Source organism: Rhamphochromis longiceps, linkage group LG20, assembly GCF_057381845.1.
Source record: "Rhamphochromis longiceps isolate RC_006_pf linkage group LG20, R_longiceps_female_GT1.1, whole genome shotgun sequence".
NCBI lineage: Eukaryota > Metazoa > Chordata > Actinopteri > Cichliformes > Cichlidae > Rhamphochromis > Rhamphochromis longiceps.
This window is the reverse complement of record NC_140576.1, coordinates 2,291,062-2,311,780: the sequence shown is the minus strand read 5'-3', so window position 1 is coordinate 2,311,780 and position 20,719 is coordinate 2,291,062. Positions and strand designations below refer to the sequence as shown.

The 20,719-nt window shown below is 38.0% G+C and overlaps 2 protein-coding genes across 2 annotated transcripts; both read right to left on the bottom strand.

The window, feature by feature from the left end:
• Window positions 1–2,259: 2,259 nt before the first annotated feature.
• On the bottom strand, window positions 2,260–11,122 carry senp1 (SUMO specific peptidase 1). The gene is made up of 18 exons (XM_085394327.1): window positions 10,468–11,122; window positions 10,223–10,281; window positions 9,942–10,129; window positions 9,784–9,859; window positions 8,786–8,978; window positions 8,491–8,635; window positions 8,277–8,395; window positions 7,665–7,948; window positions 7,487–7,550; window positions 7,247–7,285; window positions 7,079–7,163; window positions 6,841–6,981; window positions 6,330–6,461; window positions 5,821–6,024; window positions 4,529–4,608; window positions 4,334–4,418; window positions 3,696–3,791; window positions 2,260–3,605 (listed from the first exon to the last, which is right to left on the bottom strand). The coding sequence occupies exons 1-18, from the start codon at window positions 10,599–10,601 to the stop codon at window positions 3,543–3,545; spliced, it is 2,187 nt and encodes a 728-aa protein (XP_085250453.1). The 5' UTR covers window positions 10,602–11,122; the 3' UTR covers window positions 2,260–3,542.
• A 1,707-nt stretch (window positions 11,123–12,829) lies between these two features.
• LOC146644602 (protein lifeguard 2-like) lies at window positions 12,830–20,553 on the bottom strand. The gene is made up of 12 exons (XM_085393849.1): window positions 19,994–20,553; window positions 18,668–18,758; window positions 18,445–18,533; window positions 18,233–18,297; window positions 18,078–18,131; window positions 17,932–17,982; window positions 17,796–17,835; window positions 15,701–15,738; window positions 15,375–15,462; window positions 15,163–15,258; window positions 14,413–14,466; window positions 12,830–14,271 (listed from the first exon to the last, which is right to left on the bottom strand). The coding sequence occupies exons 1-12, from the start codon at window positions 20,006–20,008 to the stop codon at window positions 14,122–14,124; spliced, it is 831 nt and encodes a 276-aa protein (XP_085249975.1). The 5' UTR covers window positions 20,009–20,553; the 3' UTR covers window positions 12,830–14,121.
• Window positions 20,554–20,719: the final 166 nt, after the last annotated feature.

The following is a 20,719-nucleotide window of genomic DNA, read 5'->3' as shown; positions in this document are numbered from 1 at the left end:
GACATAACTTCTCATGATGGATGAAGCATGTATGCTAGGTTCAGATGCATTGTTACAGAGTTGCACCGCATGCAGTCGGTGTAAGAGCAATTTATGTTGAAAACCTTGACTTACCTCATCCTGCCAGAGCAATGTAGATTCAGTTTGTGTTCAATGTTCACAGGCAATAGCCAACTACAGTAGGTCTCATGGCTGATCACAGCTGGTACTGTGTCCACATCCTTTAACTCTTCCGTCCAATGTTTGGAAAACATGCCCCAAGGTCTGTTGATCTATGCAATTAATTTATTGTCCTTATAAATGCAATACTACGAATATCCAAGAGACACCTCGTGTTGCGACAGTGGATCACCTCACAGTGACTTTATATTCTGGCTGACGTGGCTTTTCTCTTTTCATTTTAAATAATTTGTTTTGGTTTTTGTGACACATTTGTCTATGGTTCATTAATTGTAAGCAGAATTGCAACATCAAAAGGGAACTTTTTCATACCAAAACGCGGTTGTTTTAATATGACTGTAGGAAAAGTAAGAACTCCTAAAATAAATAAATATGGCAGATTTTTTTTTTTCTCTCTCCATATGTTTTGAAGGCACATTGCCACTTTTTGTTTAGTTTAGTTTAGTTTAAACACAGGCACCATAGCATTGTTTTCATCATTCCGCTCATTTTCCACTTTTACGGTTTGGATAAATATCGTCCCATCTCGTTCTTTCTTAGCTGTTACTTGTTTTCCTCTTTAACTACAAAACCTTTTATTTCCAGGTGACAAATAAACCTCACAGAAATGCCTTAGATTTCACTGGAAGGGAGTGTGAAGTGCTACTCAGCTGTGTTGGGCTTTATCTCTGACTGGAATTGTTTTCATGCACTGCAAACTGTTGAAGTTTTTCTTTTTTTAAACTCCTTGAGATACTAGATCTATGAAGCAAAGAAATGTTTAAATGCTGATTCACTGTTGTGTGTTTACCATTCCACGATTTTAATCCAAATATATTGAAGACAAAGAAATGAATTGTGGCTTATTGCTGCTAATTTTTAAATTATTTCATCTGAAGGTCATTTAATATATCAAGTCAAAAATGGGGTCAGTTTTGTAACCATGTCCATGAATTTGTCTGTTTATTGTGCGCATCAACCTCTCCGTAAGTGTTTGTGCCATGATGCAGGGCTTTTTGTTTTTTTCCTTCATAGAGAAGAAGTCCCTTCAGTTTTTAAACTTTCATCCTGGTTTGATTTTTGAACTTGCCATTATTATTATTTTTTTTTTTTTTAAATAAAATTTTTTTTTTTCACTGTGACAGTGCTTTTGTTTGTTTGTTTGTTACCTAAAGTCCCTTTAGCAGGTTGAAGACAACATGGGATGTGCTGACCATGACAAAACTTTACGGCATGCTGAGGAAAAACCTACACATAATCCAGGCATCTTAAATGCCATGTGGCTGAAACCCAACCAACAACCACTGATCTTCGATCAGTTGTCAATGGCCTGTTATTAGCGTTTGTTGATCAGTGGTCATGGAAATTTGCATATTAATGATCAAGGAACTGACCTCACAGCCCATTGTTCATTCAGTAGGCTAGTTTGTCATTGTGCAAATGTACTGTTTATGGCTGGGGAAGCCTGCAGTCAGCTTAGACTGAAGAAGTCACCTGGATGAGTGATGAAATGTTTCTCCCACTGAAAATGCTACATCCAGAAACGATGCTTTGGGATTTACTTACCTGGACGACTGAGCGTGCATCAAGACGACATTATGAGATATGCCATGTTTTCATCTAATCGCACTTTGGCAGGTATAAATAACTTTGCTTTTTTTTTTTTTTTTTTTAACTTATGTTTAAGTTTTCAAGATTCAGCTAAAGAAATGTGAACAAATGATGTATTTTAGCAACAGGCTGCTGGTAGCAGTTTAAAATGGGTTCTTTGATGTTACATGCAGACATGCCAATGGGTCATACTTTGGGCTGAGAGGCTTTTTTATGCTTGAATTATTCAGTCAATGTAAGTGGCTTAAACAAACATTCCTTTGAAATGGTCAGAGGAGCCAATGCCCCCCCCCACCAAAAAAACTTTGAAAGACCTTCAGAATGATAGAACTACTGCTCAAGAGCACTTTGAAAACATCCCTCTCCTTAGAAGTAAAATATAAAGAAATCTGTGGCGGCTCAACACCAAAGACAAGTTCATGCTTTACCTCGTGTCTTTGAAACCACAAATTAGTTTGAGTTTATGTGAAAGTATTTGGAGAAAAAAGCCACAATACATGAGAATTTATTTCTAAAACAGACTCGAGTCTAGATAAAATAGATAGGAAATACATTCTTAAAAAAAGTATTTTACATTGTTTGCTGTATATGTTTTAAGTATATACAAAGTTCAAAATATACTGAATATACCAAAAGGTTGTTGAACAAAAGAACACCGAAATACATAAAATAGACTTTTAACCTTATTTTACACCATCAAGAAAACTGGATAAACAAATGACAGAACTTTTACCGTACTCTTACGGTGTAATTGTTTGGTTACACCTGCAAACCAGCATCAAGGAGAAACAATGTTTTTTTTCCACTCTAAATCATACTCTGAGGTTATGTCACATTAATTTCTCAGCTTTACTGAAGTGTCATAAAGAACTGAGTGGCATTGTATCAATTTACCTGCAACAATGAGGTAATTACCTATTTTAATATTAACTTCACCTTATAACATCAAAATTCTCGTCCAAACACAGACTAAAGTAAAATCCACACATAAGCTGCAACTCTGAACTTTGTAGACATTACAGCAAAGCTGTATGCAGTAACACAAAAGTCCAAGTCAGACCTCCAAATGTCTTTAAGCTCCAGATCCCTGACAGAAAACCAGTGTAAGCAGGTAACTGGAGAATGTGTAGCAAACCAATAGGTGTCAAATATCCTACATGCTTTACCCAGGCAGGCCTGCCTGAAACAAACTAAGCACTTTTAATATCAACACGATGTGTGTAATCTCATGTGTGCCACCAGATTGTGCCACCATTGTGTGGAGTTCTCATGTGTGAAGATCAGGGGGGAAATAGAGACTTTGACATTTGGGAATGTAATCTGCTTTTAAAACACTTTTTTTTTTTAATTTTTTTTTTTACTTTTACTGATAACACAATACATGTTAATCAATGAGTGCTCAATGACAACTGATTGTGGCACAAAAACATGTAATGAACATTCCACCTCAGAGTATGATTTGCACAAGTGTAATTTCAAAAACAGTTCTGACTGGACCGTACAAATCAAAGCGTTTGAGCTGCTGTCTGACACACACACAAAAAAAACTGTAGAAGAAGTTGGAGGCAGTGATTTGTTGCTCCAGCAACATCCTTTCAGCTACTTTTAGCCGAGGATGGAAATCGCTGAGCTGGTTCCTGATCAGACGAGCTGGTGTGAAAGTTGTTCCCAGAATTCAAGTCTCCCATCTGCGAGTCCTTTCCTGGGGAGTAAAACTCAACCATCATCAAGATGTGAGGCAACTGTACAACTTCACAATTGTCATCCTCACATCACAACAGCTTGTGGTTTACAATCTCCCAAACGATCCTTTTTCTGAAATATGGCATATGTTTCTGTCAAAAACAAAAGAGCAAAGACATTTTTAAGCCTTCATTATGACTGCTTACTGAAAAGATACTCTCACTGATGCTGTTTGAAGTTACCTGCGTGAAAGTGATTGGTTTGTCTTTGGTAATGTAATCTGCATATTTGCATGTGAACATTCCACAGTCGCTACCATTCATTTGCTGAGGGATCTCCTAAGAACAGGAAAAGAAAGAAGACAAGTTTGCACATGCAAATCAAACCTTGATTAACCTACAGTGCAAAATGACATCTGACACTTTGACAAATTATCTATAAAATGTCTTGACAGTAAAAGCTGCTGAGAAACTAATTTGAAAATTCAGAAAACAAAAGTCACAAACATAAGAAACTGGATCTTTAAACATTTCAAATCATCCACGCTCCAATAACATGGCTTTCGTATCTTGTGGAGGCTTACAAAAGCAGCAGAACATTGTATACTTAAAATCTCAGACTGGACTACTAACATTTGTCACTATTTTGAAACCATTTGTTACCAGAAACCTAGTGAGGGCTTTACAAAAAAACCAAAAGAACTTTATAGATCTACAGCTATCAGATTCAACTGTAGAACAGTGTCTGATAGAAAAGAGAAACAAGTAAAATGCCAAATAAATAAAACAATACTGTGAGGCAGATAATGAAATCCCATCTAAAATTCCTGAAACCATGTGATTTGAACACTTGTCACAACAACCTTGTCTGTAGAACTTACATTGCGTGTTTTGCTGTGCAGAATCCAGCCTGAGGTATCCAGTTCTTTGCCTTTTTTGTCCTTACTTTCCTGTTGCAGGTATTCACTGGAAAACAAAATTGAAGTGCAAAAGTGCAAAACTCAGTGAGTTATATTTACCTCTCAAAACACATAACCCATTTAAACAAATATTGCACATCTGCTACAGAAACTTACAACAATATTTCACATGCTTTATCGTTGTTTCCTCCCATAGAATCAAAGTACATGATGGACTTCTTGCGGAAATCCACCACCTGAAAAAAACAAAATGCTAAATAAAATCCCAAAATATTTATATCCACATTTTAACTGACCCTTAAAACAACAATAAATTCAATGATTTTATTACACGACAGAACAGTATTATTAAGAATGCAATGGTTATTGTAATCACACTGATCCTACTGTTTCCAGTTTAAGTCCAACATTATGAAGTTTCATTATTTACTTTATCGTAAAATAATGGAAATAAAGCTGAAAGCAAAATCAAAGTCTCCATGAGTGCTTCCAAAATGGTTTTTTCCCCGATGTGTGATTCAAACATGATTTGAGAGGCACTTGTAATTTCAATGTACAAAAACGCTAAGATACTAACAGAAGATGCATTTCTGTTGCTGTGCATAAATTACTGACTAAAGACAGCATAAATCTACTATTGGTTTTTGGTTTTCAAAGGAATTGTATGCAAAAATACTATATTAAATTATACTATACTTTATTTATTGAGGGCAGGGCCAAGAGTTGTGTTCCCCTAGACTTCTACTGGGGATTTGCCTGAATAGACGTGAGCTCAGATGGGATAGGGCTTTTGCCATAGTGGCTCCCAAATTGTGGAATTTGTTGCTGTTTCACATTAGACAAGCCTCTTCCCAATTTCTAGATCTGCTTTTAAGACCCCACCTCTTCTGTTGTCATTTTAATTGTATTCATTTTTTCAATATATTTAATTTCTAATTTTGTTGCTATGTCTAGCACTTTGGTCAGTGGTTACTATGTGACCACCACTCATTTAGCGTCTCTCGCAGCTTCCAGAATTCACTCACCAACCACTCAGGTAATAAAGACTTTTCCCCTCACGACATCACATCACATCCATTATGCCCAACAACTTTCAAACAATCAGGCAAAAATCTGGACCAAATGTCTTTTCTGAAAAGGTGCGTCTTCCATATTGGCTTCACATTTGAGACTAAGAGCCTATGTACATTTTTATACTGTGTATTATTACACAGTTAGGTCCAATAATCAAGGTGTATTTATTTGTAAAACGTTGGCTCAAAGTGAAGACTTTTAGCTTTAGATAATTCAGAAAAACCAAAACACCATTGAGGAACTACAGCCATTTTTAAACATGGTTGCCTGTGCTGTCAAAGCTTATAATCATCATATAACACTGACAAAGCAGGCCTGTTTATGCTCGCCCTTAAACCTTTAGATTACTTTCTACAACAGCCATTGGGACTTACAGAAAGGCACCAGTGCACCCCCAAGTGGACAGGAACCAACAAGATGTCTTTAGAAAAGATGTCCATCTTTTTGGTCCAGCGGCGGACAGCAGAATAGCCACTGCTGCGCAGCTTGGGATAGAAAAAAGTATTGAACGTATTGACTGTTGGCATGTTGGAATCCTTGCTGCGCTCAACCAGCAGGTTCATGTAGAAGTTGATCACCTGGGAAATTAAAGAGAGACAGTTTAGATCAAGTGGACATGTGCACTCGTTTAGTTGTGGATCATAAATCTAATCGTGTACTGTTTTTTGTTTTAAATAGAAGATGTAGAGAAACCGATAATTTCTTTTTCTCTACATCTTCTGAGGTTCTCCCCCTGGCAAACCAGGGGAGGTAGGCGGTATATTCATCAAGGCAGGACCTACACTGTTCTTCATCCATGTAGCCACATTGGAGCTGTGTTTCTTAATTGTGTCAATAAGATCTCTATTTTTCCCCCTTCATTTCTAATACAACATTTACGCACCTCATCATTGAGCCAGTTGAGGTTGCTCAGGGTTTGCAGGTCTTTACGTGTAAGGCTGAGACCAAAACCTTCACTTAACACTTCATGAGGATTGCCCCCTCGCAGCACCCTGTTCACTTCAGCCTCCATTTCCTTAAGAGGAAGAATGAGACAGTATACATGTATAAAACCATGAAACAGTACTTACATTTTTATATATATTTTATATTAGTCTGACAATATGCAAGGACAGTAATTAAAAGTAAAAGTCCCTTCATGTTCTTAATCAGAATATTACTGATAAATGAGATTAAATGAGGAACCTTAACAAAACCAACAGAGAGCACTTAATTTTCAAAAGATTGTAGAAGAAATCTCTGCACATCTATCATCAAAATGTAGTTGCAGTTTTACTTTTTAAAAGATAAATAGTAGTTAGAAAACATACTTCCCTGCGACAGTCTGTTGTGGTCACTCATTTCAATAAATATATAATGAGCTATGCAAGTACATTAGGGTACAATTTCCATACCTCTGTAAGTTCAGGGAATTCTGGTTTCTCTTCCAAAGACGTCTCTTCTTTTATGATAGGACTCAAAGGAAGCTCTTTCTCCAAAGGAACTCGAACAAAGACTTCGACATCTGGGCTACGCTGCTCCTCGTCAGACAGGCGCTGAGAACCAGAAATTACAAAGCAAATTAATGCAAAAGGGAAAATAATGAACATGCCAAATCTTAACCCAATAAGGTTTTGTGAGTTGACCACTCACCTGCTGCAGCAACTGAGCAGCCAGAGCTTCTTGCTCTTCTATCTGTCTCCGTCTTTCCCTCGCCCGGGAGTCATACATACTTGTCCTACAGGAAGAATTTAAAAAAGGAAAAAAGTCCTTTTTGCACTATTCAAATGTCGTGTAAATTAAATAATTTAATACACTTACAATTCTTTGATCCATAACTCAGCTTGGAAACATGGCACACTGTTAAGACAGAAATGTATCGTGATGAGATATGTATAAACCTTGGTTGTGCTGAAATCTACCTAAACACTCAATACACATACACATTTATAAACAAAATAAGAAAACAACTTGAAATGTTTGGCTATATATGCCTCTGTTTGTATTATGTTTAACCAAGTTACACTTCAAATAGCAAGCCTGACCAAAAGAAATACTAACCTCGAGCTGTCTTGTTTTTTACTTTTTTGCTCATCTACAATAATTACAGAGTCGCCATCATGAGCTGTAAGAAAAGGCAAGAATAAGACCCATGAACAACCACCAAGTAACGTTTAATTCACTTACAATAATATGTTCCACGCTCTCCCCATTTCCATCAAGTACTCAGTATGATTACCTGATGACTGTGTGTCCTGAGAAGAGTTATCCTGCAGAGCTGATGGAGAAGGAGTTGATATGAGAGTAGCTCCTCTGCTGGAACTGAGGTCCCTGTCCAGGGACCATGTCTGGATCTCTGGCTTGCTGGGGCCCCCCAGTGGACTGGGAAGGTTGCTGGAGCACTGGCTAGAGACTCCTCTGGGGCTGGCGGGACTGCTGGGCCCCTCTGAAGTTCCTCCTGCTGCTGACCCAGTTGGAGAAGAGAACTGCAGCAGTCTGCGGCTGGTGGTCAGGAAGCTGGTGCTAATGGGACAATGACAAGTAGAATGGTACAATAAGTGACTGGTCTGGAAACAACATGATTACAACAACAGGATAAAGTGGGGTAGGCTGTTCTGATCCCCACATACCATAGCTACATGATAATGTGCACACCAGGAAAAAAAGAAGATCCCCTTTGAAGTCTCTGGCTCAATGCACATGAAAGCCATGTCATTCCATGCTACGCAAAATAAGAAGATATGAAAACTAACTTTCATGCTTCTCTCACGCCCCCCCCCCCAAAAAAAACAAAATTATATCTCATTACACATTTTTTGTAACAGGAACATGGCATTGATTCAATACGTACAAATCTCTGTGAGACCTCACAATAGTGTGCGAGCTGCCATTGTGAAGATAAGACGACTGACCACCAGAGACCATAGTAAGAAGCTGCCTGTAGACCTCCTTCTCCTCCTCTCGAACAGACTGTTAAACAAAGAAAAACCCCAGTATGAACACACAGACATGCAACAAATAGATATGAAGGATACACACAGTTCATTACTGCTTTCATAAATAACCTCCTGTGCTGTGCAGCGGGGCCTGGTCTTGGGTAAGCAGCCTGATGAGGTACTGTGTGTTGGGCTCTGCACCACTTTGATGGGAAAGGTCTTCTCATACATGCTGGTGCAAGAGCTGCTTGTTGCACCTACTCCACTAAACGAACTGCAGACAAAATTTTGGATTTACAAAAAAAATTATAACAATGATTGAATATTGCTTACATGTCACAATAATAAATAATTTAACAAGCAGCAACTGCTGAAAAAGAATTTTCTGTCAGACACACAAAAGATGTAAGGAATACAAGAATACCTTTGAGTTCCATGCGCTCGGAGACTTAAAGGCCTGCCCAGCCTTGGAGAAGGCTGCCATTTAGGGGTGATGGAGGGTGGCAAATTAACCGAATGCCCGTTTGTTTTTGGCACCTCACGATGCACAGGACTCATGCACACTTGTCGCCTACAAACTTTTGATCCCGTATTTGACTTCTCATTACGCAACCACTCTGGAATACAGGGAGAAAGTACAGTAAGAGTTACAGCCCAGACAGGTTTTGAAACCTTAAATGCAGATCGCATATCATGACTTACACCTGATATATGCTTCAGTGCAAAATCTACTCCATAACCTATTAAGTAACCTGATGTGCATCTTCCAAGAAACCCAACTACATGTCGGGTCAATGTAGCCTGCAATTATTGTGACTGCCCTATTCATCACCATCGAAGCCTAAATCAGCCCTTAATACTGCAATACATTCTAATACTTCTATATTTTATTATGTAACAAGGCCTGTTGTATTGTTGCTATCAAAAAATTATTCGCAATGCTGCTGAAACTAATGTCACTGTGTCACCGTCCAACTACTCTGGACCTAACGTACCTGAGATTGATGACAAATTAGTGTTTATGCAATTAAGTAGTACAAGAGCAGAACTGGGGTATGAAAATCACAAAGCCCATACAGTCTGATACAGTACATTTGCTAAAATATTTCCAATTAAAGACTGTAGAGTAAGAAGGTATTACAAACAACAAAATATAAAGGTTGTCAGACAATTTAAAAGACATACTTGGAAGCTGAAAGCTCTTACAACAGCACTGTCCTGGAAAACACTGTAATTCAACTGGTGCCACAACATCCAAAACCCAGTGAATGTTTTAAAACCTTTTAGTTTTAATCATAGTTACTTGGAGTGGACAGGCATTCCCAGAGGGTGGAATTCTGGAAATGCTGCATATGCCCATCTCTGTTCAGCTCAGTTTTGTTAATACAACAACTTTTGAAAAGTTTAAAATGTTAAGCTTACCAGATTTTGACGTTTTCCACTCCAAAGTTGTTGAGGGAGCAGCAAATGTCTCATTCTGAGAATTCCTGTCAAGGATCTAAATCCGAACACATACAAGTTAAATAAGATTCACGTGTGCCAACAGTCTTTACAGGGACACCCATAAATCTGCACCATACCAGCCTCCCTGTCCAAATTGCTGATGATGTTGAGGGGCGCGGATGAGGTTCTCCAGGTGGCAAACCAGGGGAGGTAGTCAGCATATTCCTCAAGGCAGGATTTACATTGTTCTTCATCCATGCAGCCACATTGGAACTGTGATTCTTAACCCCTTCAGCTGCATTCTTGACTGAGTCGATAAGATCCCCTGTAGAAATTTCAAACACACAGAAAACAATGTGTGCCTATACTCTCCACAATTACATTCACAACACACATAACAAAGTGAGTTTCTACTTACCCATTCGTGATTTCTTTATCACCAAACCATCTTGGTCGATGTTATGGCCATCTTCCAAACTTAAAGAAAAACAGACGGTATCCTGTTAACAACACGCTACCTCGTTTTTGTCAAACTTAAGATAACGGCTAAATGGACAGCGAGCTAAAACACTGCGGTCACACAAACACTGCACTCATAGTTCTGTCTGGGTTTAAGCTTCTTGGCATTGATTACCAAGGGAGTTCAGATATATCTGCTCGTACCATTCAAAGGGTCTTTTCCTCCTCATCTGACCATCTCTTGGTGTGCGTTGAGCATGTGGGTGTTCGGCAGCTGGTACACCATTGCGAAGACTGGCAACGCTCGTTTCTATCCATTCGCAGATTTTATTCAACATGGCTCAAAAGTTTTGGAAATTACGGCGCTAGTTTCAAGACAAATCGCTGTCACTGATTTCAGTCAGGCTTAGTGTCAATGTAGTCAAACCCAATTAAGCTAATGTGCTTTTTTTCGACCGGGCAAAGTTAGCCGAGACTGCTTCAAACACCAACACTCCTAACAAATGCCATTTTATCACCACACGAACACTCGCAAAACCGCCTGATATTTAGCTTACAATTAGCTAGCTAGCTACCTAACTAGCAAACTAGGCTAACTACCCTGCTAGCTAACGTTGTTAGCTACACGGCTAATTTATGAAAGTATGTTTAAATTACGACGGGAATGCGATAAGTCGCAACCGACGCGTTCAGGAAAACGAAAATCATGTTGGGTTACACCCTAACTCATTTATATATCCTTAACGTGACAATAAATTGTAAATAAACTCGTTGAAGAATAACATCTCCCGCTTCTTCCTCATTCAAAACCACAACATGGCTGAACCGAGCGTCTGACCATCGTACATTGTGATTGGGTGATTGGAGGTTGTAAATTCCAGTGTACCTAAGGCTAACTGGTCGATTGCAGAATGGTGGGACGCCTTAGGGCTCTGGTTTAACGGAGGGTCTTTGACGTTTAGTCCTACGTCACAGCCGTAGGACTCGACTTGTGGATACAATCAAAGCGCACTAAATCCTGTGTATTTCTTTTACTGATCAATTGCCTTTGACCTCGATGGAAAAAGCAATGAGGTCAAGGACAATGGTGAATGAGAGTTATTTCGTTATCCATAATTTCCTTGTACATGTACAAAGATAATAAAGGGCTATTCTGTTCTATTCTTATAGGGGGGAAATGCACTTACGGAACTGTTCTTATCCCAAGTGGATGAAATGCCATAATTTCACACGTTTCACAGTACTGACCCACACATATGGTTCTTACACACACACTGGACTTTCTGGACTTTGGTTTTGCACAACACTGGTCACTATATTCTTCATTTCCGGTTAATACTTGTACAGCTGCTGTTATTGTGTATATATTTATTTAGATTTAGATTTCTTCATACATTCTTATATAGTTCTATATTGTGTATTGTGTATTTTGTTGTACAGTTATTTTATTTTCAACTTTAATTTATATATTTATCTTTATCTTATTCTTCCCAGTTAAATTTACCCTTCATTCTAATTTGTGTTGTACAGTTATTTCATTTTTAACCTTAATTTATATTTTATTCCTTCCTAGTTAAATTTACCCTTTTTAATTTTTCATATTTATTTCCTATCTTATTCATAGCCTTTTCCTTTTTTGTTCTCTTTAGGTCACGAGCAGTTGTCCAAGCATTTCACTACATATCGTACTGTGTATGACTGTGTACGTGACAAATAAAATTTGAATTTGAATTTGAATTTTTTCTTTCTTTTTTTTAATCTTAAATTAAAGTGTTGCCAGATGCTATTTTTGAAAGTTCTGCAACACACAATAAACCAATTTGTTCCATGAGAGATACACCAGTAAGGATGTTTCCTTAAAATGTATGTGTTTCTGCAGCAAATCACAAGTGAACTGTAAAAGTGGATTGTCTATTTCTGGATGACCTTGTGCTTGTACAATAAAAATGATAAATATGAGTCTTTATGAACCCATACACTCACTGGACACTTTGCTAGTATGCAGTTGAACCCCCTTTGGCTTTCAGAACTGACTTCATTTTTCAACAAAGTGCTGGAACCATTCCTCAGACAATTTGGCCTATTTTGACATGATAGGATGACACAGTAGATTCAATCTCCCATACTACCATACTGGTCACTGGATATTTTCACTTTTCTGGACCATCCTTGGTAAACCCTAGAGATGGTTGTGTAGGAAAATCCCAGTAGATCAGTAGTTTCTGAAATGCCTAAATTACCTTTCTTTCTTCATTATGATGGTCATTTACAACTTCAGCAGGTCATCTTGGCGATCTAGACATGCTTAAGTGCACAATGTTGCTGTCATGTGCTTGACTGATTGGATATATACATTAACAAGGAATTGAACAGGTGTACCTAATATATTGGTAAATCAATGTATAACGTCTTTTAGCATTTGCTACTTAACCCATTCCCAGCCGCCAGGCTCACATAATTTTAGGCTCAGTATAGGGGATGCCCCAAACTACCAAACCCAAGAATCCCATTGTTCAGTCAAAGACTTTACTGATACAGATGAAACAACAAGATACTTTTAGCACAATTTATTTAATCAGAGAGAACCATGATGACAGTCATACGCATTCACCCGATATAACATTAACATCTAGCGTGAAATGCAGGGCCCTGATAAAACGTGAAACTGCATCAATGGAATCAAATAAAGGTTATCCAAGGCCACTTTAGAAGACTTATATATTTATTTTAAGCATCTAGCTCGCTACACATTTTATCTCATACACTTTCTAAAATACCTCTTTCTGTCTTAAAAAAATAAACTTCAAATCTTATGAAATATAGCGTTCAAATCCCTCTCTAAGTACAGGCCTTATGAAAAATAAAAGTCAATCCATGCACATATGGCACTGTTATGTTTATATTTTACCATTTCTCACCACTTCAAACCAACTACAGAAGTGTACATACAGACCCCCCCAAAAAACTATAATGCTGAAAATGAAGGCTTCCTCAAACTAAGTACTATTCATGAAAAAACATGATTTAAAAGAGTTCAGATTCAAATGCAATGACATACCATAAACACCACAACAAGGTGAATATAGTGTAATATCTTACTGACCAAACAGTGTATAACATTAACATAAATCAACAAGTCAAGGCAGAAATCAACACCAAAATCCCACGTTGAATAAATCTTTTTTTTAGATTGTCATTCAAACTCCAGAGAACGTGTTTCCTACCCTCAAACTGTTAGACACAGTGGGGTTTCTTGTAATTCACAGTAGTAAGACAAGAATAGATACGACTGAAAACAGGCAAATTATTCAAGTCTTTTAAGCCTTTTTAAAGTTTCATTTGTGCTTCCAGTCATCCACATGAAAACCCACAGCAACAGTGCCATGATATAATGACTGAATTTGGCATAGTTAGATTTTTTTTAGAGTCATCCATAATGTATCTCCTAATGACTATCAACATCTATTATTTGCAGGAAATTTATTATACCTATGCAAGCATGACAATAAGAGACCCATATAGTTTTATATGAACACTCACAGTCTGATAATGCTACATGAAATGAAGATGATCACTGATTATTGAGTGTTTCTGGGTGATAGGCCACAGTTTGGCTCATGGCTTCACAAACATGCTAGAGACGATGGAAAGGTTATAGACATTTTATGTGTGAATACTCACATACCCCAGAAATTGGTGTTTACTTGTACAAAGTATTGACAACCTCATCTGTATAAGGCAAAATAAATAAATAAAGCTGTTAACTGGGAGCCTCATCACCACTATCAACAACAGCTTAAAAGACTCTTTTTATGTTTGACTACATTTCTGTAATTGGTGCAGCTCTTGTCGACAGGTTTACTCTCGCTTTGTTCCAAAGATCTGGAGGAAAAAGGAGAAGATGTAGATGATATCCAGGTAGATGTTGAGAGTGGCGAAGACGTATTCTTCTGGACTCATGGTGTACCGCTTGTTCCCCATAAGGAGTTGGGTATCAAATGCCAAAAACTGCAACACATATTAATAATAATTTTTAAAAAAGCAAAAACAAATAACTCAACTTTTATATTGTTTGTAGGCACCTACTGCACGTGTTCTATTAAATGTGACTGGGCCTATTAGTAATAGCTCATCTCTTTATATGCTCACCATGGTAAACAGTATAGCCCCCAACACAGCATAGACACCATCCAGCCAGGGTACCTGAATGACACATATTCATTTATTAGTTGTGATTCCACTTACTAATTTACAATAAGCAATCAGCTGAAATACCATTATATTTTATTATATGTTCTCAATTTGGAGTTGAGTCTGTATTAGTTTGAAAACATGTACTCATTTGAGGGACTTTATTCATTTTTACTATTTTAAATACTGTAGATTTAAGCAAAAGCAAAACAACAACCAGCCCTATTTGACTACTGTATTAAACTGCTAAAACAAATAAAAAGAAATGTGTAGTTATTTATTGTTTTTTAAGACACAATGGTTAGGTAGTCTAAAAATACGTCGAGAAGATTTTTTACTAGAGTCAAAGGATGTCTGAGAGTTAGCTATACTGCTGAAAATAGCAGGTATCTACCTCATGCAGAAGGGTGAGGAAATGTTAACAGTGTCATAACTCCTGTCAAAGCAAAAGGTGCTTTAAAGAATCAAAAATGTGATGAAACTATTTTTTCTTTATTAACCACCGAATTCCACATGTTTGTAATCTCTTCAGTAGACTACTGTTCTACATGACAGAAAATAATAACAACTGAAAAAACCTTAAATGAGAAGTTGTGTCCAAATTTGTGTCTGGTGTCTTAAATCCCGGCTGTTCTGGTACAATCAGCTAACTCGTGTTTACCTGACAGAAAAATTATGCGATTATTGGATTAGTTTGATCACACTTACATATTGGAAAGGGAGGACAAGGGCCAGCACCAAGCCAGAGATGAACATCACCATGCAGAAGACAAAAAGCACACCTTGGTATGAGGTCACATCAAACTGCAAAGAAGAAAGCACATCAAACCAGACATATGTAAGTCAACATGTAGGAAAAGGTGATTCAGGGAAGTTAGATTCACAAGTGCACAGAAAGAAGAGCATTTCGGTTTTCTCACCTTGGTTTGAAAGCTAAAGACTGTGACCAGGAGACAGACTGCTGCTGTAATGCCCAGAGACATCACCACTGACTTGGTGTTATAAAAGCTGTTAAAACAGCAAACGTGTAAAATGTTATGCAATTGTTACCACAGGGTGGGGGGTTCAGGATACTTTTTTTTAGGTGGCCTAAAAAGCACTGGCACAGATCGGATTATTCTGCTAAAATAAATAAAGTATGCTAACTTTAAACTGACATGCTGTAAAGAAAATACACTGCTGGCTATAATTATTTGAATATAAAATCCATTAAGAAGACAATCTAAAGAAGGCATGCAAAATATACCTGGACAACATCCCTGTCATGTAGGAGAGCGAGAGAGTCTGTAACATAGGACAGTCAGTCGGAAAATATAGGCATTATATGCAAATAACAGCATAACAAATAACATCACCTTAAAAAAAACTCTATATATTTATTGTTAGATTTCCAGAGTTAACTTGCAAGTCAGCTTTTAAATGCACAAAATAATGAGTTATATCTTACTGCTATAAAAAAAAGTTCAGAGAATCCCATCCATGTGTAAGCAAGGTCATATTTATTAAAAAGACCCTCTGATGCATACTGGTCACTGGAGTGGACAGCTACTAAAACGTACATATCTCTTTAATGCATTGGTTTCTATGGTGGAACTGCATATTAGCCTTTAGAGTGCTCTCTGCTGCCATGCTCCATTGAGGTCAATTCAGTGTTCAGTTAGTGCAACTGCAAGTAAATTTCCTCTGAATCAAAGATGGCAGACAAACTGTCACCCCTGCCGACCACTGCTGGCATATCCTGTCAATCCTTCTATGCTAAAAGAGCCCAACAGGTAAAAAAAATATGATGATATGCAGTAACATCTAGGGAAGGATATTATCTGTTTGGAATAAGAAATTGTTATGTCTAATATGTAGAAAACTACAATTAACCATGTGTCCACTGTAGTGGACATCATGCATTACCCACTATATTTTTTTAACATAAGTCATAAATTGTCTCACTGTTTTTTGGGACTGTTTTGGTTATAAGTAAGCATATAATTGTTACATTTATAAGCTACTCATTTAAAATATATATTTCTGTGCAGATCAGCTGTAGTTTGAGTTACTATAATAATTATTTTATCATATTTTGTAGACTTCAAATGCAGCAAAGAATAAGGCAGCGTACAGAATAGTCCAGGAAATTCCATCCAGCTCCAGTGATGATGATTTCATTGATGAGTGCAGTGATGAGGAGTTCAGTGATAAGTCCAGTGATGATGAGAGTGGCTGCCAGAGCAGAACAGAGACATAGGAACTACGGATGATGAAGACACAGACAGTCAGGATGCAGAAAGTGAGAACGATGAGGGGCAGGATGAAGAGGAAGGTCAGTATGATCAGGGAGCTGTGGGAGATGGGTACATGGCAGCTGACCATACTCAAGCCCGCAAAAATATTTGGAAAGTCCAAGACAATGACTTGGTTGGAGACTTGCCTCCTTTTCTAGGAGAGTGGAAATTGAATGTGGAGGGGAAGGATCCCATAGATTTCTTCAGACATCTGTTTCCAGCAGATCTAATTGATAATATAACATACAACACCAACTTGTATGGGAAAGAACTGTCAGTAACAAGAGAAGAGATTCTCCCTCCAGCAATGCAAAAGAGGAAGACCCAGTGGGACCCCACAACCCGTGAAGTGGAGAGCAGTCACCAAAGTAGCCTGTGAGGTCAGGTTTGCCACAGGATATCACTGGCCCCAACTGACCGAGGTGAAAAATGCAAACAGGTGCCATGATGTTGTGTGCACACGGAAGACCAAATACATCTGCATGCAATGCTGTGTGCCATTGTGCCCTGGATGCGTTGCAAACTTTCGCACAGCCTAGGTGTGATGAACATAGAACTGTTTGGAGATGCAGAGACTAAGATGTCAGTTTGTGTTTTCTTCCAGCATGCTACTAAGGGCTTGGTAATACTGTCCTGCATCGTTATAGAACTGTGTAGACTCAAAAATGTTTCTCTTGTTGGAGATAGTTTGCCATATTCAGGTGTAGGATTCATAGCTAGGACTGTTGATTGGTTTTGTTATTTACGTCTAAACATTGGGGCCTTATGAGTTGAAAGTTCCAAAAAAATTGCTGAGATGTTTTTCAAAGGATACAAGCAAACAAGTGTTTGTATATTTACAATAGAACACAAGGTAATTAATTTTTACAGTAAATTCACAGTATTTCATGCTAAGTGCTCAGGCGCATGTAGTCCACTGGAGTGGACAAGTTTATAACTTAGTTAAACTTTTTTTTTCATGTCCTGAGAAGAATAAAAGCACTTAAGAAAAAAATCTTGACCAAGGCTTTCATAATTCATGCATCAGAGGGTTAAAAAGATAACACACATCAGCGATATACTTACGAAGATGACAAGCAGAATCAGGTTCCATGGAAACTGTCTCCTGTAGGGGTAAACAAAGACCAGTGTTTCAATATTTGATGTGATGTGAACTGTTTCCATATGATGTGCATTTCCTTTTTGATAACTTCTGCCTCACCTTGGTGCAGAGCAGCAAGACAAGGTCAGATAAGTGACAAAGAAAACAGCGCTGCAAAACAACAAGAATATTGTTTGATATGTCTTTAGACAGAAGAGACACCAACACAAAATAAGTGTACACTTCTGAGGGATGGTGTTACTTACTAAGAGGCCCAGTACCACCCAGGATTAGTCTGAATGTAGTCCTTCACAGGGTCACTGTAAGAGAGTGGCTCAGGTAAGTGTGCTACCATTCGAGGCTTATACAATTCAACATGAGAGGATACTGGAAAAAAAATCTGCTTTCATCAGACGCTCACCAGAATGTGAACAGAGCCACGATCGCGAGAGTAACCAAGAGCTGGATCATCAAGATGCTGTACACCTTAAAAAAGAAAGAAAGTATTTGTTCTATGTACTGGCCTATAAAGTATATCAAAGCACTTGATCAACACATTATCAGTGATGCGCTGCATTCACAGTCACAGTGTTATCATCAGTAAGCATTTTAGGTAATTAAGCTTTTTCATACCTTTCGGATGAAGACCCTCCTGATGTTGCGATCATCCCAGTTGAATTCTGTCAGCATCTCAACATCGTTGTAGCAAGGAGCACTGACGCCTAAAGGGATCATCACAATATTTGCTTATGTAATCCCATCACTACCACATGAATTCAACAGATGGCAAATATTTAAGAGTATATGTAAGATGAAGACTCTTTAAGATGACTTGAGGGATAAAAAGCAGCCATACCTGCAGTAGCTTCCTCATAGCTCGGAGGTGCAGGCGCCACCAAGGCCTCTCCACTGGAAGAGCCGTTGGTGGTCTTGTTTGCAAGTGCCAGCTGGTTGGATACAAGATGAACACTTTGTTATCTTCAACTTAACACTTCTATTTCAACGAATAGCAAACCATTTTTTTTCTGACTATCTCCTATGTTTGGCCTCTTTATTTAATATTAAATCTTGAGTGCAAATGGTTCCATATCTGGAATCACATATGACTGGGGTAAAGGGGTTTTAATTTGTAGTTTTTAATGTCAACAAAATACATATTGATATGAAAGTGAGGACTTGTAGATTTTTGATAGGTGTTGTACTATACCAGGATGAACTGCGCCAAAGATTTGGAGTAATGACTAAAGAAATGTATAATAATAACAAAAACATAAATATTGTTTATAAAAATAGTAAACAGCTATTATCAACAGCTTATATAAGTGTAAAATGTTCACTTTCCCATTAAAGTTTAATTTGGTGCTTTAAATTTAAATGAAACCTCAGCTCATAGTACCGATGATCTAACCCTCAGCTCAAATAGCAGCTGCTCTTAATAATTGACACTTCACCGGACACGTCAGGCTGCCTTGTCACAATTTCAGTGGGGTACGTCAAGTTTTAACCCATTTTTAGTTTTAATAACTGTAATTATAACGAATTACAAAAGGTTTTGATTGACAGGTTTACGCGCATGAAGCCTTCAGCTGTCAAGATCTATATTTAAAGATAAGAAACACCCACGGGGATCATTCGTATCTATATCGTTAGTCTGGAAAACATAACAGACAGGCGATGTTAAAGAAATAAGATGCACAGTGTTAAGCTTAAAACAATAATAATCCAGAATCCTCAATGACTGATGTAACCGCCTGGATGTAACCATGCAGCCAGGTCTACACAAATAAAGGTTGTCATGGTGATGTGACGCATTTGCTAAAGTATCACTTACACGGCGCACAAAATGTGAAAAATACTTTGAATATGAAAAGAAAAAAATAAATTAAGTAGATTAACTTCTCACTAATGAGAAACCCCGTGCGCTCGAGTCCTGCAGAAAATGTGACGGTGCATCGCGCAAAATTAGTTATTCAAGTAATTCTATGATTACTGAAAATGACGAAAGCCAGTTTCATCTACAGGTCCGCATTGCCATTACGCACCTGATAATAATGGGACTAAATGGATTGGGTAGGCACTCACATTAACTGTTAGGAAAATATTCACAGTAAATAAATTAAAAAAATATTGATTTCGACGTCTCAATGAAGTCCTAACTGAATAACGACATTAAAGCTCATACCTTGCCCTGCGTCATGATGCCTGTGTGTTGTCCAGCAGTAGGTAGCCCCGGTGCGTATTCCAAACACACAATAGCGCGGTGGGGTCTTCTTTATTGGGATATTTCTCGGAGTCTGGCGAGACTAAGACTGACAGCTGTGAGAAAGGACTGGGACTGATGTGGTCTTCTCGCCTCTTTAGACTGAATACCCAACCTCTGACGATACAGTGATGTAATCCAAAAACAACGCTCAGACTCGAGCAGACACCCCCCTCCCTCACCCACCCAGGGATGTTCTAGCAGCATCCAGATGAAGTTGCACCATAGAGAAACGCTGGGACTGTACCACAGCACCGGGGAAAATAGGGAGTACGGATCTCTGCATGATGCGTTATGAGGACAGAAGTCCAGACGAATCGGGAAATATGGTCTGCAGCAGAACCAGGACAGCGGGGGTTTGCAGGGTACAGTGACATTTTCAGATTTTCAACACCAGTTAAGATTTTCCTTTCTTCTTCTTGCATCTGAATGCTGTCAAACATGCTTTTAGTCAACATCTGACAATGACATTCAAATCACACCATCAGTATTTTTAACAGCTAAAACGATTCTGACTGAATCTGAATTGAGATTTTTTAATGAAGAAAACTCAAATCAAAGCGGTTTCTCAAAAACATCAAAATAGACATGTTATATAATTTGTAATAATGATTTGTAAACTCCTGTTGAATAAATGTTATAAAAACA